Genomic DNA, 23798 nt, shown 5'->3' with positions numbered 1-23798 from the left:
TTCTTATCCTACCCAAACTAGGGTTCAGCATGTTTTCCACCCTTTTGAAGCGACTCTGGATCAGAGGCAGGATGGGTGGTTCCTCACTGAACTGAACCTCTCCCTGGGACCAGAGACCTGACAGAACATTTCTTTAACAGCTTTGAGACTGTCTCCAACAGCACAGATCCTTCTCTCTGCAGGCTCTCTCACACAAATCGTGTCCTGCAGAAAGCACCCTGAGCCTGCCGCTCCCTCACGGAGGAGCTGAGCCTCCCTGCTGCTCTAGTGATGGAGTGCGGCAGCGTTAGTCTTTGTAATAAAAATCATTAGAACAGTTAAGGATGTCAGGGTATCAAACCAGATGCTCCAGGGCTGCTCTAGATCCCCTGTGAACAGCGTTCAGGTCACCTGCTTTAAAACCAGTGGTCTGCCTGCCCAAGCTGCTTCCCCAGCTGGGAAATCATCAACCCCCCATGCCCCTAGACCTTACTTTGTTCACACAGGTAGACATCACACTGTTTACTTTTGACTGAAGCTGAAGAAATCCTTTCCCAGGAGGTGAGTTCTGCTAGTTCTCTGCATTCGCTGCTCACGGTGAGAAGCATATATTGCTCAGCTCGGTGCTTACACCTGAAAAGATTTGTTCAGTTGGACCTTTGTGAGGTTTATTATAAAAAAGTGCATTTGCTTGCTGGCGATGGGATGTTACGGGGTGCACTTGCTGTCACGGGGGCTGGGAGTTATCATGTGTTAAATCTCTGTGGCACAGCAGGTTTGCTTACCCCTTATACTCTGCCTTCTCTTGCGAAGAGGTTTGATCCCTGTGAAGGACTTGCTGAGGAATCAGGCAAGCAGAACAGTAAAATTTCTGGATACGTAACCAGCTCTGAAGTTGGGATGCTTTGTACTCAGGTCTTGGACGATCTGAACAAACCTGACACTTTCCTCTAGGTCAGAAATCATTGTGCTTCATCATTCGTTGGCTTCTGAAAAGAAAATGAGCCTGTGTATGATTTCTTTTATTGATTTCATAGTGTCAAGGACATGGAAAAGGTGGAGATACTCAATGTTTTCATGCCTCCCTCAGTTTTCCCTGCTGAAGTCCGCCCTGAAACGCTCCCGGCAGAGCCTGTGGGAGCACAGCATTTCCCACAGCAGTGGGAGATGCTGTCAGGGATCTCTTCTGCCTGTTGGACACACACAGGTCCACGGGATGGGAAGGGATGTGCCCAAAGGTGCACAGCAAGCTGCCTGACATTATTGCAGGACTGGTTTCTATCATCCCTGAAAGGTCATGGTGAAGAAGGAGGCTCCTGATTCCTGGGGAAAAAAAAACCAAACCCACAACCAGACATCTCACCCATCTTCCAGAAGAAAAAGAAGGAGCATGTGGGGAACTACACACCAGCCAGCTTCACCTCGTTCCCTGGGAAGGTCATGGGAAAAAATCCCCATAGAAGCTATTTCCAGCCACGTGAAGGAAAAGAAGGTGACTGGGCACAGGCAGCAGGGATTTATTGAAGGCACATCGTGCCTGGGTCACCCAGTTGCCTCCTGTGGTGAGGTGGCTGGTTCTGCGGACTGGGGGGGAGTGGTGGGCATCGTATACCTTACATTTAGCAAAGTCTTTGACATCGTGTCCCATTATTTATATATATATAAAAATTAGACATAATAGAGCAGTGGGCATTGTATACCTTAAATTTTGCAAAGTCTTTGACATGGTGTCCCATTATATATGTATATAGATATATATATAAAGTATACATAATCGAGCAGTGGGCATCATATACCTTACATTTAGCAAAGTCTTTGACATCGTGTCCCATTATTTATATATATATATAAAATATACATAATAGAGCAGTGGGCATCGTATACCTCAAATTTAGCAAAGTCTTTGACATGGTGTTCCATTAATTATATATATATATATAAAACATATACATAATAGAGCAGCGGGCATCGCATACCTTAAATTTAGCAAAGTCTTTGACATGGTATGCCATTATATATATATATGTATGTATAAAGTATACATAATAGAGCAGTGGGCATCGCATACCTTAAATTTAGCAAAGTCTTTGACATGGTGTCCCATTAAATATATATATATATATATAAAGTATACATAATAGAGCTACATTAATGGTATCTGAACTGCATGGAAAGACTAAGGGAGGCAGAAAATTCTGGCCCATGGGACTCTCCATGTGTTGATGAGTGGTCCAAAATCCAGCTGACAGCCAGTCCCCAGGGTGTCCCTTAGGGGAACTATCGAGGCCAACACCATCCAACGCCTGTTACAATAATCTGGATGATGGGATAGAACGCACTTGCAGTAAATTTGCAGATTATTCCAAAGCTGTCAGGGATTCAATAGGCTAGAGTTAAGAGTTTGGAGGGATGGGAACAGACTGGGAAAAGGGGCTGGCAGGAACCTCATGACGTTGAGCAAAGGCAAAAGCAAAGCGCTGCGTCTGATGGCACGGCGTGATACTGAGCAGCTGGCTGGCGAGGGGGGAAGCTCCGCAGAAAAGGAGCTTGGGCTCGGGGGCAACGGGCACAATCCAGGAGATGAAAATTCCAACTCTACTTCAGGAATATTTTGTGTGTGTGCGCAGTGAGCATGGTCAGTTACTGGAAGAGGGATGCAGAGAGGTGGCGGGAGAGGCGGCAGGATTTGTGCCCTTGCGGATAATCAGTGCCTGTCTAGGCACCCTGCTTTAGCTGGGTTTGCTGGGATTGGGAGACTGGAGCACACAGGGACCTTCTGTCATCTTCCCTACGTGATTTTGTGGTTCACACAGCAGTATCCAGAGAACTACTGCAAGGGTGGAGCACCAGCAAGCGCTAACCATGATGAGAGGAGGAATGGAGAAATAAATTTAAAAGGCAAGAAACTCCATTACCGATGGGAATTGATCATCACGATAACACCAGCAGAAACAAGTATACTGGTACTGCACTTCATCCGTTGGGGCTGAAATGTGCGTGAGAGAGGACAGTCAAATAAAAATAAATCAAATACAAATCAAATAAAAAAGGGGGAAATGGAAGCCTGTTGGCATACAGTGTATGACACATTAAGTAAAATATCTTGGAAGCATCGGTTACACCAAAGAGACCCAGTCTGGGGGCTCCATGCTGAAATATCAACATCTGAGGCACAGAAGGAAAAAAGTTAAACCAACTTTTAGGCCTGTGATTGTCAGCCCTCATGCTGTTATCAGCCCTCAAGACTTTTTTCCTGTTAGGTTTATTAGATGACCCTGGCTCGCCTTGGTCGTGGGCACCGACTGCAGCTCCTGGTTGCTTGCTGCTAATGACGGGGCAAGCCCGCGTGCTGTCAGTGTATTTCTGATGCAAGGAAAAGTATAATAAACAGCTTTTGTTCATATTTTCTTTCCAACTTTGAGTTAAGTTCTGTCTTTGAATACATTTCTAATCGAAGGGGAATGTTTCCCTCTGCGCTCTCTGCTAGGACATAGCTGCTGGGAGGTTCTGGAACCTTTGGCAGAGGATTTGAGCCCCTTTCCCACAAAGGATGGGATAAGGTTGCCCTCGTGTGGATACGGAAAGAGATAAAGGCGGGGCGTGGTGGGGGTGGGGAGCTGAAATAGATTGGCAAAGGAAGGTTCCTGCTGGCCTCCCCAGAGCCATTGCTCCTTCCTTCAGCTCTCCAGCCCTTCTCCGAAGGTGCAAAGCAAGCAGGTTCTCAAGGGTACGTCCACCTGCCTCACTGCGGCATGCTGTATCGCCACCCAAACACGTGGAGAGTCACCAGCTCCCCCTCGATGGCTCCTGTCCACAGCACGTGGCCACCAGGACCAGCAGGCATGGAGCAGGGCAGGAGCAGGAGGCATCAGCCAGGTCACTGCGTAGGGAAAACCAGGGATGCGAAGAACCAGGGCCTTAACCTTTTCCATTCCCTTAGGCAGGACATCCTCACAGGCACTTCAGAGAAGATGCGGGACAGCCAATATGCCTCCAGAGGGGACCGCAAGCATCCCTGGGGGGACAGACCACTGAGGAGGACAGAAAAAATCAGCAGAAAATAGATAAGAGGGGGGTGAGGATGAAAATTGCATTTGTAGGCGGTTGGTAAAAAAGACCAAGGTTGGTCTGATCATTTCCATGAACAGAACTGGGAACAGTGGATTTAAACTGCAGCAGAGGGTTAATTCAAAACCAAAATATTTAAATAACAGGTATAGTGAAGCTTTGGGTTTTACTGGGGAAGCTGTGGCGCTTCCTTTTCTTGTTGGTCCTTAAAAGTTAGTTGGACGTGCATCTCCCAGGGATGACAGAAAGCATCACTTCTGCTCTAGGAAGAAAATGTAAATCCACAGCTCACTATAAACTGGGTGCATCAATAGATCTGTAGCTCGCTATAAATCCGGGTGGGTCGGTAGTCGTGGGAACTATTCTGCTCTCACATGGGCTCAACCTCGTCAGCTCCAGGGGGGCAGCCCGATGGTACTTGCATCTCTCCGTTCCTCCCCTTTAATTCCTAATGCCCTAAACAATTAATTAAACCACAGCCATACAGCTGCACCCTTCCAGAGCCAGACCCATCTATCTGGTTCCACACGCTGATCTTTAACCTCGCTGTGTAAGTCCTCTCCTTCGGTTATCTTTTGCCTCAGGCGATACTGTTGCACAGCCCACGGACTTTCTTACCTGTCTTACTTTCTCCAGGCTCATGTGTGGTACCGTGCTAGCTGGGGGCTTGCTGGGTTTTACTGACCAGCCCCTGGCTGGTGTCCTGGAGAGACCCTGAGGAGGTGTGACCCGGGCAGGGGAACAGCCCCTTCCTGAGGAGGGGTGATCTCCGTGGGCTGCCGACCACGGGGACCTGCCACAGGCATTTCTGGATGCATCTTCTGGTACACCCAGGCCACAGGGCTGGTGTGTGTTTGGAAGGTGAGGTCAGTTACGTGCGGAGCTTTATCAGGCAATAAATGTTAATATTGCTCAGCCCCGAGTGCCAGAGTGTTACTGCAACAGGTTTGTTGTTTTTATTAAGAAGATGAAAGGCTGGTGGGAGAGAAAGCAAATAGCTTTACAAAGGCCCCGATGACTTGGATACCAGCTGGCTGCATGCAGCAGCCTTCGCCCACATCCTCCCATAAATCGTCACCGCAAAGGAGAGTGTTTTGGTACCCAGCTGTACCTGGTCATTTGCCAGTTTTGACCTTCAGAGTCATCAGCCCGGCTCAGGAAACAGGATCTGCAATTGCCTCTAATTTATACCAAGCAAACATTATTCCTGCCATAAATTCCTACCTATCTTCTGGATTTTATTTAATCCTAAGCATGTCGATGCTTAATAAACAAACACTGTCACAACTGTGTTTAAGCATTAATTTATCCAGTCTCTTTTCAAACCCAGCTACCTCCTGACACCCTGCACTCACAAACCCATGCTGGATGCCTCCTCGCAGACACTCTGGTCCCTCACTGATTTAACAGCTGCGGCTCTTTCCTTATGTTTGGGCTCGTGGGGAGCTGCAGAACCTGGTACCCCAAGAGGCAAAGCTGCCCCAGGTCCAGCCAGCAGCAAGATCAAGGACATATTTGCAGCAGCTGCACATCACATTCCATAGCTGCTCCCGCATCTTTGTCTCCCATGCGTGGGCACGTTGAACCCCCCAGACCTCATGGTCACTCCAGTAGTTGGCCTGGACCCCCCCAGTGCCTCTGGCAGCCAAATCCTCCAGGTGTTTCACCCTCAGGGACTCCTGGCTTGCAAACCTCTCTAGCTGCTTGCCCCCTGGTCGCACGCTCACATAGCCACACGGCTCCGGCTGCTGCCACACCAGCTCCCCCAGCCACAGGGCCACTTTGGCCGCTGGAACACAGACCTTCTTCCAGACAGAATAAACAATACCTGGAAAAGGTACCAGGAAAAAGGGTTAGAAATGGAGTTTAATGAGAAGACAGGACAGAGCGTGCTGATCGGGAGGAGGGCAAGCACACCATAAACCAACCTTCTCTCACTGTTATGGCCAGCCTTCCACTTTTACTATATTTAGTGTAAAACACTACAACATTGAGCTGAACATATAAAAAAAAATAAATGCTTGCCTTGCTGCAGGGCCTGGCCTTGCCTGACAATTGTTTTACCTCGACTGTGACTCAGAGGCATGTTTGCAGTTTTCCAAACAAGCACTTCTGGCGAGCAAAGTCAAACCACTATCAGGTCACATGCGTGGCCCCTGCAAGAGGCAAGGAATGGAGCCCAGAGGGTGTGGCAGATGCTGGGAGTTTAAAAAAATATTATCTGAAAGGCAAGATCATAATTTAAAAGTTTTAAACAGAAAGTCTCAGTCTATTCTCACGCAGCTCTTGCAATTACAAGCAGATTCCCAGACAAGCCCCATAAAGGATAAAATTCAAAGCTGAATCCTCAACAAGACAAAGCAATGTATAAAATGTTTCTTGAGCAAAAGTGGCTCCATCATGACTAAAAAAGGGAAAAAAAAGAAAAAAGGCATGGAAGGCTAAATGAAAATTAAGGGAAACTGGGTATGCAGCTACCTTAGGAAACATGGAAGATCTCAGCCATGTCATTCTGCTGGGGATTATAATTTATGGGGCACATTCAGATTTGCACAACTGCTTTCATCCAGGTGCAAAACACAACGGCTGTGGTGGTGAGAGCCGGGCGCTGAGGACAGTGGCCGGGATCTGAAGTGTCAGAACGGGGCACAGAGGAAACAAGCAACACTTATTGCACCCATTTTACTCTTTACAGTGGACGTGTGTCTTTATGGCTTCTGTTTGACTCTTGACTCTCGCTCCTTCCTGCATCCCTCATCCTTCACCCTCCCTCCCAGGCACAGTCACCGCCAGCTCACCTTGGTGGCCCATGGAACTGAAGAGCTGCCTCTGCTCACCGCACAGGGCATCACGGCCCCTGCGCGGTTCCTTGTCTGCACAAATAGGCAAAAGTTTGATCCCTCGGGATCTCTGTCTAGTCCAATATTTCTCTGTGAGGGATCCCAAGTTAAAAAGGTACCTGACGTGGATAAATGGTCCAAGAGAGACAGTATGGATGCAGCAGTTACGGGAATGCTGCAGTCTGGCAGAACTCTGTGCAGTTGCCGAGAGGGTTTTCTCCATGCAGCTACTCTGTCCTCACGTATACCCTCTTGCTTCTACTGCTCTTCAGTGCTTTAGCTACTCAGTGAGCTGCACTTGCAAACTAATTCCACAGAAAGCAACTAATAATTTGTCACTGGGTCAACTTCCCAGCATATCCAGTCCCCTGCAGAGTTCCACAGGTGGGATGGGATGGGATCCTGCTGTATTGGGGCAATCCCCAAAGATCGAGTGTACACAAAGTTTGTTCTACTGGCACCTTTTCTTACACCACCATAAGCGATAGACTTCACAACCACAGGTGTGCTGGTGTCTACTCTCATGTCTTCGTTTGAAAGTGAACTTGGAGATGCAAGTGCCCCCAGGTAATATCTCCTTGGTGAGACGTGGGAAACAGCCGATGCAGAAAAAACTGCTCATTATTCACTTGAATGAGGGTTCCACATAAATCTGATGGAGGTGACCAGGGAAACACACGCACACACAGAGCTGCTATCTTGTACTCTCCAGAATCCCTGCTGGAGGTGTATTTCATCTGACCGACATTCATTTGTCATCAATGAGACACAAGAACGTGTATTAGAGAAAGCTAATTGTATAACAGGGGAAAAAGGACAAAGCATATCTGCGATCAGCTAGAATAATTAAAATGTGATTGCACCGATATTCATGTTATGTTACTCTTCTAAAGAACTCTGGTCTGCAGATGACTAGGCATTTCTGCTGGTGAATATATTTACCTTTGAATTCTATTTCTCTCCTCCGCGATGTTCTTTGAGCTTACTGTTCTGATGTAACGGCTATTGATTTAGTGACATGGGCAATAAAGTGTGATTTATAGCTAAACCATGGGTCCTTCTGATTCACTGCCTTTCATCATAATACTGATTAAACTCCGCCAACTTTTCCCAAGCAGCGCTGGTAAACAGGGAAACATTCTGGGCTTTAGAAGAGTTTAGCACTGTGGGGAGGACCCCAGTGACCCAGCCTGTACGGGGGTGAGAGGCAGGCAGTGTGAAACAGCCTGGAAATACTGGATAGATTCTTTGCAGGGTCCGTTCACAGTGCTCCTACACGATTTCTTGCCTTATTCTGCCCTTTGCCCCCTTGGTAGATGTTGTGCGTACTTACTACGTACAGCAATTAGAGAAATATCATATCAAACAGGTTTTTGTCTAACAGGAGCCCTGAGCCAAGAGTTGATTGTCTGTAAAACTCATATGAGGAGGAGAGAAAGATATCAGCAACAGGCTGACGTCTGTACTGTCATTAGTGATTAAACATTAATAGGAAATGTTTAATTCCATTCTTTCATCCAGAAGAGCCTGGGAACAGCAGGGATAGCCATGCTGCAGTGCAAAGGGGAGAGGTATCCTGAGAATTTGCTCCCTCAGCTGCCTGGGGTCATTAAATGGTCCTGTAAGGAATATGCTGGGTTCCAAGATTTATCCAAAATCCCTATTACTGAACCACAAGAAGGGAAAATGGAGATGGGAGCACATTCCTGTACACATGTGATGCTGTAAAGAAAGAGATGGGGACAATTCCAAATTGCATTTATCAGCTGCAGACTTTGAAACACATTTTTAATCTTCCTGTATGACTTCTTGGCCTTGAAGCCAAAGCTCGTGCAAAAGTGTGACAGGACACCCCTATTGCATCACCTAGAAAGGTGTCATTGCCTGTTAGCTTTCAAAATGCCTCTGTTGCTGCTGGCTTTACTAGATTCCTTCACACCTCTCATAATTCCTTCATTGAGGAGCTGCCATTTGTTTCTGCAGTTTCAGTATTTTACTCAGCAACAGTGTGAGAAGATGGTTGATGTAGAGGAATGGAAGCAGTGGGCTGATGGGCATTGATATCCCCTTCCGTGAGTGCTTGCTCCCGCATCTTTTTCCAGAATTTGGCAGGATCTGGTCCTGATGCTGTAATTTGGACTGGTTGTTGAACATGACCCGAGGGCTCCTCCGATAAACTTATCGCAGGTGGCTCAGGATCACAGTCAGGCAACAGGACAATGAGCAGATCTCCCTGCCACCCCAAAGGGGACCGGCTCTGCTCCTCCTGCCAGCCCCGACTGTGTGAATCAGGCGGTGGCAGAGAATCTGATGGCATCAAAGGTACCTTATTGGGCATCATCTCTGCAACTGGGGATGTGGCTATTTCAACTGCAGCCTTTGTCTCCTTGTCCGCTTCTGATTGTTCTAGTAAATCTAAGACCAATCTCCATGTTGTCAAAGACATAGCAATTTTGTCCCCTCTCATGGCAGCCCCCAAAAGTAACAATCCAGCACTTTGCCATATCTGAATGTTGGAGACATTTTTTACCATGATGGGCACATTATTCCTTTTACGCCACCCTAGCAGAGTTCTTATTGCCACCTCATCGTACTTTATGCGACTTTTTTCAAATGTATCTATAAGCATTGTTAACATAGAATTTTCTTCTGCACCCCTATCAATTAGTCCCCATCTACTCTGGGTACCAAAAGTTGCAGTTTGAGTTAAGATGGACAACAAATATTGCAATACACCCATACCAATTAGTTGCAAGGGCTCACCTCTCACCATGTCTGTTACGGGGCACAGGTTCTCCCACTTGTCTCAGCTGCATTGGGCACCAGTTGTGGTCAGAGCCCAACTCAGGCAGCCTCACACCGGGCACCCCTTGCTGCAGCACATCAGTCCGATTCTACTGTCCATACTGTATCTCCTTCCTCCCAAAGTGAGACCACACCACTCCTCCTCCACCCAACCCCCCTCTCCCACAATCCTCAGGGCTATTTAACTCCTTAGTGGGAACAAGCTACAGCTGCACACCATCCATGTCAATCAACCCACTGCCTCCGAGGCATGGCCACAGCTACATGTTATCAATGCCCATCAACCCACCGCCTCCATTCCTCTACATCAACCCACTGCCTTCATTCCTCTACAAGAAGCCAGTGGTTCAGTGAGAGAAAAGGAATGGCACAGGGTTCCCAGCTCCCATGGGAAAAGGTTTTACATTCTGGTAGTTTCTATATGTTTACCCCCTCAGGTCACCTATTCCTCAAGGCTAGGTAGGAGAAAAATCATGAACTTAATCACAATTACGATCATTAACTTCAGACCACAGCCTCCCAAGATCACATCCATCCTCTGCCCATGGGCTCAGGGATGACCAGGAGGAACATAGTGTGAGGACTAACTAGGGAAGCTCTTTGGAGTAAGTTTCCATGTTGCCCAGGACAGCAGCAAGGGGTAATATTATATTCTACTCTTCTGCCACCCCTTTGGCACTTTATTGCAGGTTTATTGCCGTATGCAGCCCATGCTGTCCATGGTGCAAAACTCCTGTATTGTGGCCTTGCATGTGAAATGAGCAGAACACGAAACACAAGCATGGACAGTTAGAAGTATTTTTCACACTGATTTAGAAGTATTTTTCACATTGATTTATTGCTTTACTCTCTTCTGAATCCACACAAGAGGAAGTCTTTTCATTGTTGCTTTATTGCTGTTTGCTCGTTATAGGAATTTATATGTTTACCGAGCAACAACTTCATGACCTTGCTTGCATCTTCCTGGAAAAATACTAATACAGACAAAGGAAATAGTCTGGATACAAAACACGCTGAATGTTTTGAGAAGGGACCTTGTGAGAAGTAATTAACATTTTCTTGTTTAATATGCTGCCCATTGGGAACACGGCATTGAGTTGCCCTGTTTTTCCTGGATGCCTCTGAACTCTTTCCGTTGGGACCACATCACTGTGTACCTCAGCGATACGAGGCACTCAAGATGTTTTACACAGCAAAGGGAGTTTCTGTTCCCCAGGCAAGGAGAGGCTTTCAAAGGTCAGAAAGCGCCTCAAACCGATATGAGAGTCCATATCTGACAACGCACCGTTTAGAAGGATGTTTAGCTCAAAGCACAGCCTGCAGTCCAAATTTCCAAAGGTTAAAATACCAGGTTCACCATTTTTTGGATGCAGAAGAAGTGGCTGGTTTTCTTAGGCAATGTGTGGTCAGGGGAGCCACCAGCTGAATCTCTGTAGTCAAACAGTCCCTCGAGAACCTTCCCAGGAGAAAATTGTACTGGACCATTTCAGTATTAATTTCTACTTCACGTTGGTGACTGTTGGGCTTGCTCGCATCCAGCACCCTGGGCTCTTCCCAAAGCAGATACAGTTTGGGACACTGTAAAAGCAGCGTGCCCCCTCGCCAGCGCCAGCAGCGCACATCCTCCGGGCAACATGCTCGTCCCCACGCATCCCTCACCACAGCACGAGTAGACCTGGTCCCTCTCCTAGACCTAGCGCATGCATTTAAAAGAAAAAGTAAAAGTTACATAAGATTAGAAGCCACTGGAAAATTATTATTGTAATGAGAACATGAATGCAATCTTAACTACAGATGTTGCTGCTGATCCTGTATAGGAAATCGCATGGAACTGATGAATCGGGGGAAAAAAAAGAAACCACCCAAAATTGCTCCTTGTCAATGAAAACAGATCCAGGGTGGTTTGGGTAAGGACCAGTAACATCTGGTTAAGTTCATGAAGCTGCGGTATGGCTGCTCAGCTTCCAGCTTCAGTCTGTCACATGCTGGAATGTAACATCTGGTTTTGGGAGAAGGGTAGGTCTGTCTGATATCCCTATGCTCCTTTTCTAGCCCCCCTCGCCGCCTTCAGAGGCTGCTCAGTGAAGGCAGGCAGCTCAGAAGATGATCCACATAAAAGTCCTCTTCCCAATTCACTGGTTCCCCATTTTTAGCTCCTAGATGTATTTGGACGGCGGGTCCTTTCAGCACTGAACATAGTTCCATAACTCCAATCCTGGATGACTACCCAAAATGATGTGAAGCATTTACGATGCCGTGGAAAGGATATGGTGAACCTCAGCTTCACCTGTGAGGCTCAGTGTCAGAAGTGCTAACTGGAGCCAGAAACACTCCAGAAACTTCTCTCAGTTGAATGAAAGGCAGAAGCAATTGGAAAGAAAAGATACCGTGTGTCATGACAAGGTAAATCATTATTTTTATCTTCAGAAGAACATTAGTCTATCATTCATGCAGAAGAAAACTCAATGAATGAGACAAGACAATTTTTTGGTATCATAACCCAGTAGCTTTTATGACATTGTAAATAGGAGGCAGGAAAGGAAGGAAACACGCAGGCAGTAAATGATAGCAAGTGGAATTCTCGACTTCTCCCGGAGAATGATGTGTTATAAAGCTCCATCTAACTTGTTTCTTAGGAAAACATGGGACTTTATGAGAAAAAACGGACAACGTAGAGATGCTTCTGACTCCCCGTAGCAGGCAGGGCTGGCTTCAGGTCCCGGATCTCCCTTGCGAGCTCTTCAACAAATAAATAACTGGAGGATGAGCACAAGGTACCTTCTGAGAAGGAAACGGTCGGAAGGCACGTGGCATAATGGATGCTCGATACAGGAGCTGGTCAAGCAGGTGAAGACTGTTATGAACCTCCTCAAGCTATCTGAGATGTTAGAACTGGTGATTAACAAGCTCTCCAGCTCACAACGTAGCGTTGCGTGCCCTTGACTATGAAGAGGTTCCAGTCATTTGAGGAGCAAAAGCAAAAGGCTGAGTGAATTTTCTTGAGATTTCTTGTAATCCAAGCCTGTCCCTCCACTGTGGCTCTGAGGCGTCACATTCTCCAGGTGCTGTTATTAGAATAAAAAGTGTAATTTGTGCATTAAAGTATTTCTTAATGTGACGAGAAGCAGCTGCATGATGCCATTTGTATGAGAAATGGCTGCATGATGCCCTTGGTGAGGAACGGGCTTTCGAATCATTTTTTTTGCAATGCTGACCTTTTTTGTACGAAAAAATCAGGTATGCTTGAACTATGGAAGGGTGAGAAGAAGTTGAAGAGCTGTTTCTCCCCTGCGAGTGGGAGAGCGCTCAGCCTCCGGAATCTGTGAAAAGGTTGAAGAGCCTTTTAGATCAAGACAGTAGCAGGGCCCTGAGGGCACCTGCAGGCTTTAACGGTGCTGACCAGTTTCATGGGGTCTCCATCCATGTCCATGGCTCCCTGCCTGATCTTTGTTTCCAGCACAGCCACACCTGTGGCCACAAAACCCATTCCAAGGGACCTCAGCCCACGATCTGATTTCCAAGGCTGACTTTGGACCTGTCTTTTCATTAGGGACCTGCCTGGCAGTCATGGAGCAGCTCCTGGTGACCATCGTTGGACCTGAACCTGACCTGCACATTGACCTTCCAGGCTGACCTCAGCCCTGCCTCGTGACTCTCTATCTTTGTGGGACACTTGCATGGAAGTGCCCACTACAATATTTTCTGAAAGTCAAGAGCTATTAAATTAGGGGGGGAGAAAGTACTAAAACTCAAGGCTGAATTTGTGTAATAAACTTGCATTGAAGGGGATCCGCTCAACTCAGTTATGGAAGGAAAAAAGCTGGACAGCATTTGAAAACAGTCCCGACTCTGGTCTTGAATTCATCTGACACTCCTTAACCAGGGACAGCTTCCCTTACTCATTACCTGAGTATTTTTTAATAATACTTACTGAGTATTTTTAATTCTTCTGTGTTCGTTCTGTTGTAGGTCTCACATTTCACATTGGTATGAGGTTATGGCAACGATCCTTGAAAGGGCGTGTAGGGCTCTGTTGTGGCTGTTGCTGTTACAAGTCTATTTATTTCTTTAGTATGGGTGAGGATAACGGAACCAGTTCACAGCATCAGTCTCTACAACATGTGGTTCTACTTCTCATATAAATAGAACACAAGGGGGGTGGGGGTGGTTTTTTTTAAATCCCTTGCAGTGTCAGGGTCCTGGATCACAAAGCTCCTCAGACACTCATGCTCTAAAATTTACATTTCTGTCCCTTGATAATTGTAAATGAAAATGGAGAAGAACAAAGACAATTAGTGTGTAATTGCCTGACCTTTCCCAAGTGGCGTCAGTGTGTTTATGCTGCAGTTGCGTTACACCCTTACCTCGAAACATGGTTTTCCAAAGCAGAATTAATCATTTGTTTAGCATTTATGTGGACCAACAAAATTAGACTAAACTTAAATGAGAATAAACTTAAAAATGAGAATAAATTTAAAATTAGAATAAACTTAAATAAAACGTTTGCTTAACGCTTGTTATTTTCCCAGGCTTCAGCCCAAGCAATCACGTTCAAAGCCCATGGACAGAGCTGCCAGCCTGGTCCCTGGGCTGCCTCTGTGCTTTCACCCAGGCACGGGTGCAAGGTCGCGCTCCTGGCCAGCCCCTCCTGCTGCTGAGGATGTTCCCGAGGGTCCGTCGGGCTCGGGATGAGCGGTGGAGCTGCCCGGGGAAGCGGAGTGTTTGCAGACACCCGCGGGCTGGGCATCGGCAGGGCTGCGCACACACGCGTCAGCCAACAGCCCCCGTCTGCTTGCCCTTGAACACACCTTGAGGCGAGGCTGTGGGAGGAAAAACAGACTGAAAATAGGTTGTTTGTCTCAGGGTACCTGACATTCGCCTGAAGGTTACAATTTAGGATGGCGCTCCCCTCTCCCCTTGAAAGGTGCAATTAGGTGAGATAACCGAGCTGAGCCAGCAGTTCACCGCTGCTGAGGAAAAGGCTGTGATTAGCTGAAGAATTTGTCTTATCTCTGTCAATAAAGGCAATGAAAACTAGAGGATATTTCTTTGAAATCTGTTTTTCCTTCTCCCTCTCATTTAGTATGCCGGCCTTGGAGGTGATGCTGATGAGTCCAGAGGAATAGATCGCAGCTTTCCTGCGCGGAGAAGCACTTTTAACATTTGCCATGGGGGTTACTTCTTAAAACAAAAAAATCTCCTCCATTAAAGCAACACCCCCCCACTGGTTAATACACAGACCCCCCCGGTGGCTAGTAGGTCTCTTAGCAGAGCCGCAGCAGGTCAGCTCGGGGTCGCTGCGCACCCACGGAGCCCGCAGGATGCTCCCCACAGACTGTGGTGCCGCTGCCAAATGGCTGGTGGCCCAGCTGGTGGTGGCCCAGCCCAAGGAAGCCCAGTTCTGCTCTGAGCACGCCGTGCCCACCGTTCCAGTTCCCACCCGTGGGGAAACGCCGTCCTCAAAATGCGGTTTCTCTCATGGGTTTTCCGCAGCCTGCTACGGACTGGAACGCTGCTCCCGCCTGTGGGCTCTTGGCTTGCTCGGTTTGCTGCTTTTCTACCCAGGGCCACAACCCTCCCGCTGTAAAATCCCCAATTACTAGAAACCTCATCCAGCAAGTGCAAACCAGAGGTCTGATACCCTCTTTGAACCCTGTTTTTCTGTGCATCAGGATGATGCTCTACCCACATTGGTCTGCGGCACTCCTGCCGACAGCAGAGCTCTGCAGACCAAAGGGCAGGGGATTTGCAGAAGAACACACACGGGGGGCTCCAGGCCAGCCCCCTCATCGCACATGAACGCTGGCAGTGTATCAGCAGGGAGACTTTGGCTTTTGTCACGTTGCCACCGAGTTTTCTTTGCAAAATGCATAACCTGTCCTCTCCGTGTGAGCCCCTCCAAGCTGCTTGTGCTAAGGCTTGATAATGTCTCAAGTTAGCTTTAAGAGAAAATAATAAGCCGCATTTCTGTATGCAGAGAAAGAACTTTAGGGTTAAAATAAGCCCAGGTGGGGTTTTGAGTGAGGAAATCCCATTTCCCAGAGGTGCCGATTTCAAGGCAGCAGGAAGAGCCTTAGTGTGCGGCTCTCTTTGGCATTTGCTGCTGGATGCTTTTTGTCCTGGAGCAGTCAACACACTGGATGTGAGGAATTCTATTCTACACCCATATAACTTTTCTGTCAAATGAAACAGGAATTTATACACCTAATTTTGTTGTTGTTGTTTTTGGTTTTTAACATCAGTTCTGGATTTAGGCACCTAGATCCTGGGATAAGTGCTGAACTTTATAGCATTGATGGTCTTTTGAGAACTCAGTTGCTGAGTTGAGGGCCCCATATATACAAAATGGAGATAATAATTCAACAGTTAAAAGTAAAAGGAAATAATTTAAAAGCTATGATGTAGTCTTATACTACTATGATCCATATAAGGACCACAAATGGTTTTAAGTTCAGGACAATATTAACAAGATACCTTTTATTCCAGTGAAGACCCAGACGTGAAAGACCTTATACAGGAGAAAACCAAGTAGGCAAGCAGGCTATCGCAAAAGAATGCCCGCCCCAAACCCCAGCAAAAACATAAACCAATAACCCCCAAATCATTACTAGCTTTTATTTCATATATAGCATATAAACATGGGCAGATCCTTTCTTCACAATCTTGACACCAATAAATAAATACATAAAGTAATGTTTTAATTTCAAAGTGATTCCAGCATTGTGGTTTGGACTTCCCTTTCTCCTAAACAAAGCTTAATGAACATTAATATCTGCCAACACAAAGGAGCTTCCATACAACTACGTAGTAAGCATTCCTGTGCTCCTCTGTGTCCATTCCCTAAATTGGCAACAATCAGTACAAGTAACAGAATAAGAATTTTCTGGCTATGAAAGTGTTGCTAAACACCAATAACTTGCCCTAAGTTACTCGCTGCAGTCCTGTTACAAACACACGCATCTCACGTGCAGACCTGCAGGTAGAGAGGTAAGTATTCCAACACGCTGGAGAGCATGGGCTGGAAAAGCCGATAACCCAGTGCTGCTGGGCGGTTTATGTCGGGGAGGCCAAATTACAGGCAGATTTAATATTATAAAGGCTGCAGGAGGCTGCTCAGTTTCACCCATCACGTTCCAATCTAGATGTGATTGTGGAAAATTAAATTGTGCCCAGGATATTTTCGTTCCCGTGTGACACAACTCGGGCAGAACTGAAACCTGGCAGATGAGCTTTTAGAGGCTCCTGATTGCCAGAACTGCACTGCTGGTGGCACCTGAGGTGGCTACTTCAGGGCTACCCCGGGATCTCTCCCTGAGCTAGCAGCTCCGGGCTGACTGCAGTGGAGATGGAGGCCAAATATCTATTTGGGAAAGTATGTGATTTTTGCAATATGAATGCACAGACTTCCTAGCTCAATGCTTTCTTCTTTGGATTGTTTAAACTTTATTCAAAAGCAACCTGCACAGGCAGCATTGGCGCAGATTTCACACAAATCAGCATCTCGGACAGCCAGGTCTGTTAGAGAGAAAAAAAAAAAAAAAAAAAAAAAGAGGGTTTCAATGAGATGGCAAGAGAATTTCTTGGAGAGCAAGGCCACACATGAAGGGATCTGGAGACCCCTTTCCATTACTGCTTTATGAGCTTTAATGTTCCTTGAAGTTATTACTGGTAGAAGTAAAACAGTCCTTGAAAACAATGGGCTTAATGAATGAAATCAAACCTGAATTCATTGGGGAAGCAATGGGAACCGGGGAGGTAAGAGAACAGGACATCTTGTGGGAAGGGGGGTGGGGGGAATGTGGCTTGTAGGAGGACCACAACATTCATTATACTGGTAGTATTTCTTCCTAAAGTATCCACTGTGTTGGACAGTAGATAAATGCGACATATTAAAATAAAAAAGGAGACACTAGCAGCCAGTTCAAGAATCAGTATGTGTACGTTGAAGACAGACCACACCGAAGGCTGACTCACCTCATTTACATCTCACACACCTCTTCTAGGCTACCTGGAAAACCCCCTTTTTTCTACACCGATTAGAGGAAGCAATTAGACCTGCTCACAACTTGCAATTAGCTAGAACCGAGCGATACAGCCCTGCTTTTTCTGTAAGCCGAAGATCACGGGGTTTCTCACTTGAAGTCACGTAAGCTAGCGTGCAACCACTAGGAGGAAGCGTTTTCACGGCTACAACAGCCTGGTCTGTACAGGCTACAACTAAGCTGGGCACAGCAGGGATGCTCCTGCAGGGTGCTCACAGCTGGTGTACTCCAGCCCTTGTAGGAGGGCTAGTAGAAAGGCAGCATGGACTCTCTCAGCTGCTTTAGAAGCCACAGAACAGTAATTACATTTCTTTGCCTGCTGCTATTGGGATGTTTAAGGTTGAAAAGTGCAATAAAAATGGCAACTATGCAACAGGAGCTACATACTCAGCCTCTCAAAAACCATGGATGCATCTTCTCTTTTGCACACAGGTTGGAACTCCTCAGGGAGATCTTTTTCATCACATGGAGAATAGCTAGTCTTTGAAACCGCCATGCGAGGATTGGCGCGTCTGGTCTCATCCATCAGCTCCTTTAGCTTCTTCACAGACTCAAGGGAGAATTTCAAGTCTCCATCCTATGTAGGAAAAACCAGAAAAAAAAAAAAATGTGTCAGGAAGCCAGTCCTTAGGCAAAGCCATTCCAACCATAAGCTCTCCTAAAAACTATACTATATGGAAAAGACAGTTTTTGAAACAAAGCCTAGATAAAAATCGGTGCTGGCTGAAGGCAAAAGGAGCAGCTCTTCCAGGCAAAGACCTTCCAGAGCAGCTGTGAGACCCAGCTGGCCCATCAGGGCTTCACTGTGTCCCAAGGGGCAGAGGCAGGATTAGTGCATTTCTCGCTCCCGTGACACAGCACCATAAAATCCAGAGTCAAAAGATACAGGCTGGGAATCTTCAGCCTAGAAAAGAGATGACTGGGTGGGTAACAGGTAGCAGAGACTTACAAAATAACGAGTTGAACGGGGTAAATGGGAATTTATTTTGTTCACCCTTTCTTCTAACACAGCAGTGGAGAACTTCAAGCGTTGGCAGCTCTAACCACGCCAAAGGGGCTCTTCCCTCACCCCGCACGGTGCCGAGAGCTGAAATCCCTCACCCCAAGGCACTGGGATTAATTTCCGTTACATTAAAACTCGTCCACACAATCAGTGGAACACAGGTTATTAGCAGCATAAACATGACACTTCTGACTCAAAGCCGATACCAAAAGCTTCAGGAGGCTGCGATAGTATCCTGGGAAGTATTACTCCACGTTTTCCGATTGCTAGACCCTGCGCATCAGTTCATGGTCATTCCCTCAGCTTCAAGTGAGTCGCTGTGGAGGTTGTAAACTTAAATTGCAGGTGTTGCAACTGCTAAGCTAGGCACAGAAAGCCTGTGAACGTCTGCTGATAATCAGAGTTTGGCCCAGAAGAGAAATAAACATTTTCAAATTGATCTTTAGCACGTGTTTTAACCTGGTTTAATGACCAGCATCTTTAGCATGTGATTTAACCTGGTTTAACGACCAACAGGTGCTGAGAACACCCACTCCTTCAAAGAAATAAAGTGACTGATACAGCATGAGACCAAATATTGCCACTTGTTTCACAGTCTCATGATCCCAGTGTTAAATAGCGTGAGGTGGCAAGGGAGGGCAGTTTGCTTTGGTTCGTTGGGTGGTTTGTTGTTTTTTTTTTGTTGTTGTTGTTTGTTTTCTGTGGGGTTTTTTTGGTTTTTGTTTTTGTTTTTTACAGAATCACAGAATTTTGGTGCTAAAGAATTAAAAAGACCCCAACCAGATAAACTCTGGACACACATTTACTTAAAGTCAAAATCTTTTCTATGTGCAATCAGTATATGATTTTAGTCAGGGTAATTTATCAGTTATGATTGTCTATGACAAAGGAACTTTTCCTGTATAAATGCAGCTGTCAGTCACAGATCTCAAAAGCATAAAACAGACAACTAAAAAAGGATGGATTTCCACAGGTACAGTTTCAGAGAAATCAGAAAGTAGGAACAAACCCCGAAATGCATATGTCTTGGTGACAAAAAGCAACAAAGGAACAGCAAAAAAATTAAACACCCCCACCACCACCTCAGATAAGATGTATCACAGAGAGCTCAATCTGAGCAGCATCTTCCCTCGAGGTGAAAGTGCAGGCTGTGTTACTAAACTAAGAGATTTTTATCACAGAAATAGTGCAGGCCAGAACAATCCATCTCCATAGTTTTTCTGGTTTTACTCCACACCTAATAAACCACCTTCCTCCAATTTCCATCATATTCATTCAAGATCTGCGATGGCAAGTTCAAGACAGCAGTACTCAGTCTTCAAAAACACAATATGAAGTTCACATGAATTTCACTTCTGCTTCGCAAAACGTTTTGTTAAATGAAAGACTTCTGAAATATTATGGGAGAGGGAAGGGATATCTTGGGAAGAATTTCAGAAAACAAGAACGTAACAAACTGAACCCAGGGTCTGAGGTGCAGCCTCACCACTGCCCAGTACAGGGAGACGGTCACTGCCCTGGTCCTGCTGGCCACACTGCTTCAGGTACAAGCCAGGGTGCTGCTGGCCTCCTTGGCCACACCGCTGGCTCACTGAACAGCCAGCTCAGCCTCAAGTTGCACCAAGCGGGGTTTAGATTTTATGTTAGGGAAAATGTCTTCACCAAACGGGTGGTGAAGCCCCGGCGCAGGCTGCCCAGGGAGGTTGGTGGTGGAGTCACCATCCCTGGAGGTGTCTAAAAACCACATGGATGCGGCGCTCAGGGACATGGTTTGGAGGTGGGCTTGGCAGTGCTGGGGTAACGGGTGGACTTGGTGAGCTTAAAGGTCTTTTCCAACCTGAATGGTTCTGTGATTTTATAACCCAGTTGTGTGCACAGAGTCAGACCTTAGGGTTCTCAAGTAGTCCAAGTGAAAAGAGTGCAACACACAGGCAGAGTACATTGCACATATATTGGGGGGGTGGGGGAATACAGATGTAATGATTAATTTAATAACATTCAAACTATAAAGAGGAGCTAAAACCCCAGAGCTGTATTTTCTACACCCGACCTAGAAACAGCTATTCTCATATCGTTATTTTTTTATGCTTCCAAGTGGAAAACTGTGACTTTTTCCATTAAGTAGGAAGCTATCTATCTGTTCCCCTGGAGTCTCTAAGCATTAAAAAATTGTTTGGAAGAAAGGCACAGCTTAAACCTGCTATCTCTGGATATCTCTGACATCTACAGGAGAAAAAGTATATTTCAAAGCACAAAGATAATACCTTATCCCTGGAAACCTACTGCACATATATAAAGAGAGTCAATAATTGTTTAAAAAATATTCGTTCTCTTGGTACTCTGAGGAAGTTTTTTTTTGCATTGCAACCAAACTGAAATCTCCCAAACTGTTTCTAAGGATGACTGCAGCCAGATCCAACACACTTCCAAGTACAGAGGCACTGAAGTACCTTCTTAACTGCTTCCATGTTGCATGTAATACCTAAAAAATAGGTGCTGTTTTAGAAAATTTGATACAGCCTCCTCTAATAGCTTGTTTGCCTATTAGTATTTCAGTGGATCCAGCTAAGCATTTCTTTAGCTTTTTTTTTTTTTTTTTTTTTAATATGTGATATGTGTGTGGGCTCCATCAAACAACCTTGGAGATCATTTTCATAAAGAACTTTCTGCCTAGAAGCAGGCGAGACAATTTCTCTTTCGTCACACCTGGTTTACATCATTCTATGAAGTTAGAGGTGTCCTCAGTTCTTGCAGCTTCACAGCGCATGGGGTTATGTGCAAGAGAAAACCCTGGAAACACAATGCCTCAGTCAGCAAGGGATTTCAGAGCAGTGATTGGGGTGGTGAAGTTAATTAAACTGCAGCAGCACATTAGCAATACCTGAAGCATTTTACAGAAAGAAAACTGAACCATAGGGAGATGAAGTTGGTTATCAAGCCAGAGCAAAGCAAAAGTTCAAGTCTGTTAGTTTAGTTCAAGATTCCTGTTGCAGCCACAACACTTCAGGTATCAGTATTTTATCGAACTTGTAATTCCAATAAATTAAAAAGCAGAAAACTCACCTGAACGTAGACTGCCTGGGAGCCATGTACCAGTAAAAGGACTGCAAGAACTGTAAAGCAAAGAAAGCCTTTCATAGTGGCTGCAAGGTACAGCCTTTCCTAAGCTGAGTTATTTTAGTTTCTCTAGTTTGGGTCTTTGTCTGTCTCTGGTCTCTCAGACTTTCTTCTTCTTAGCACTCAGGCTGCCCAGCAGAGTTCTATGCTCCCAATGCAAAGCTGGAGCTTTATAAAGACTTCACATAGCATTTGCTTGGTAATCCATTAATCTAAACTCTTTATTGACACATAATAAACCCTCAGCGGCCTCTCAGTTATCTACTGGTTAGCAGAGTAGGGCGGTCACACCCACAGAGATCCTGGGGGATGTATGTCTCTCCTGCTTTAAGAAACTGGCCATGACACAGGCAGGCAAAACATTCGACCCTACAACAAACAGAGGGGAGAAACTGATCTAAGACAACATCTGAAACTCGGTCTCCATGTGGGGTATGAAAGCAGGTTTCTGGCCAGTTGCTGCAGAGCTGTGAGAAAGAAAGATTTGGAAGGAGACAGAAAAGAATTGATCTCTTGCACTGACCGCTGGCCAGTCAGTTCCCTCTTCTGGGGATTCCAGGTACTAAGAAGGAATCAGCAGATGAGGGCAGATAAACACAGGCTGCACCTGTATATAACCAGCTACAAAATGTCATTTTGCTCCTGCTTTTTGCAGCACCTAGTTACAACGCACACATTAAAAGCCACAGGATAAAGGCTGCCATGTATCAAAACTATTTCTCTGTGACTTTCAGTCTTATCCAGAAACACGGCAAAGTCACACAGACAGACAAGCATCAACATGCCTTACTCAGCTCAGTTCTGTCCATCAGGCTCAGGTCCTTTAATTTGTAAATGATTTCTGGCATGGTGTGGCTTTGGAGTAACAACAGACATCATGCCGAACAATCTTCCTGATACCAGCAGAACAGAGGGCGGCAACAGTCAGCCACTAAGCAACTTTCTCCAGTCTCAGCAATATTTTATGCCGACAAAGGCTCTAGTTCTTACTGGATTCCAATCTATTGCTAAGATTACAGCCTGCCTCCACATCGAGTCCATCTCTCCATCTCCAGCCCATCTCAGGGTGGTGGAAAGGCCCCTGCACAGCCACAGCCCAGCCCATCTCCACGTCCCCAGCCCATCTCAGGGTGGTGAGAAGGCCCTTAGGAAAGACCTAAAACCAGTTGCCCTTGGTCCTGGCAGCCCTGGTGGGAGCTGAGCTGAGGCTGTGACAAAAAGCAGTGGCATCTCCCTCCCAGGGAGGCCAAGTTGCCCTTTCATAAGATATTGCACATTGGAGAGATGGGAAGAGGAGGCCAGAGCAGCCCCCAAGGCTACACCTCTCCCGAGGGGGGAGGCACGCTAAGGCAGCGCACTGACCCCCACCAGCAAGGCAAGGCCTCCGATGGTGCACGGGCAGTCACCAGTTTGGTTTTACAAAGGAGGAAAAAAGGGAGACAGCGCAGGTCCTCAGCCAGCCTGGTTTTCTTCATTTCTCCTTTTTTTTAATAAATAAAATAAATAAATCCAGGCAGCTGGTTTCTTCCCCCCTCTTTCACAGCGCACCCAGTGGGGTTACTCGAGTGTCAGGTCAGCCTGGCACCCTGAGCACTCCTCACAGGCCTCGCCATCGCCTTCTGTCGCTCTGGGCTGCCGTGATTCCTTATCAATATATTTATAATCTAGTAAACATTATTACAAGTTTATTAGGTTTTGGATCTAAACGTGTTTGTTCCGAGTATCGACAGCAGCCGCACCGCCGGCAGCCACCAACGCAGCGGACGGTACCACAGGCGGCGGCGGCCGGTACCGCAGGCGCCCGCCCGAAGCGCGGAGGACGCAGAGTCCTGCGCCCACCGGCACCTCCCGGCGCAGCGGGGCGGCCCCGCCGCTCCCCACGGCCCCGAGCGCGCCCCCCCCCCCCCGCCGGAAGCCGCTATGGGCCGGCAGTCCTGCAGGCCG

General features: G+C 46.5%; 1 protein-coding gene across 1 annotated transcript; it reads right to left on the bottom strand.

The window, feature by feature from the left end:
* Window positions 1-16293: 16293 nt before the first annotated feature.
* GUCA2A (guanylate cyclase activator 2A) lies at window positions 16294-23634 on the bottom strand. Its single transcript, XM_056333620.1, has 3 exons — window positions 21801-23634; window positions 18122-18311; window positions 16294-17207 (listed from the first exon to the last, which is right to left on the bottom strand). Exons 1-3 carry the CDS (start codon window positions 21873-21875, stop codon window positions 17140-17142), a joined length of 333 nt encoding a protein of 110 aa, XP_056189595.1. The 5' UTR covers window positions 21876-23634; the 3' UTR covers window positions 16294-17139.
* Between the last annotated feature and the right edge of the window lie 164 nt (window positions 23635-23798).

This window comes from Falco biarmicus, chromosome 3 (genome assembly GCF_023638135.1).
Source record: "Falco biarmicus isolate bFalBia1 chromosome 3, bFalBia1.pri, whole genome shotgun sequence".
Lineage (NCBI taxonomy): Eukaryota > Metazoa > Chordata > Aves > Falconiformes > Falconidae > Falco > Falco biarmicus.
The sequence above is the reverse complement of the archived record's forward strand: the minus strand, read 5'-3'. Positions and strand labels throughout refer to the sequence as shown.

Coding starts and splice junctions, on each gene's coding strand:
- GUCA2A (XM_056333620.1), bottom strand. CDS start 21,875: ATGAAAGGCTTTCTTTGCTTTACAGTTCTTGCAGTCCTTTTACTGGTA. Junction 18,312..21,800: donor CCCAGGCAGTCTACGTTCAG/GTGAGTTTTCTG, acceptor TTTCCTACATAG/GATGGAGACTTGAAATTCTC. Junction 17,208..18,121: donor CATGGTTTTTGAGAGGCTGA/GTATGTAGCTCC, acceptor TCTCTCTAACAG/ACCTGGCTGTCCGAGATGCT.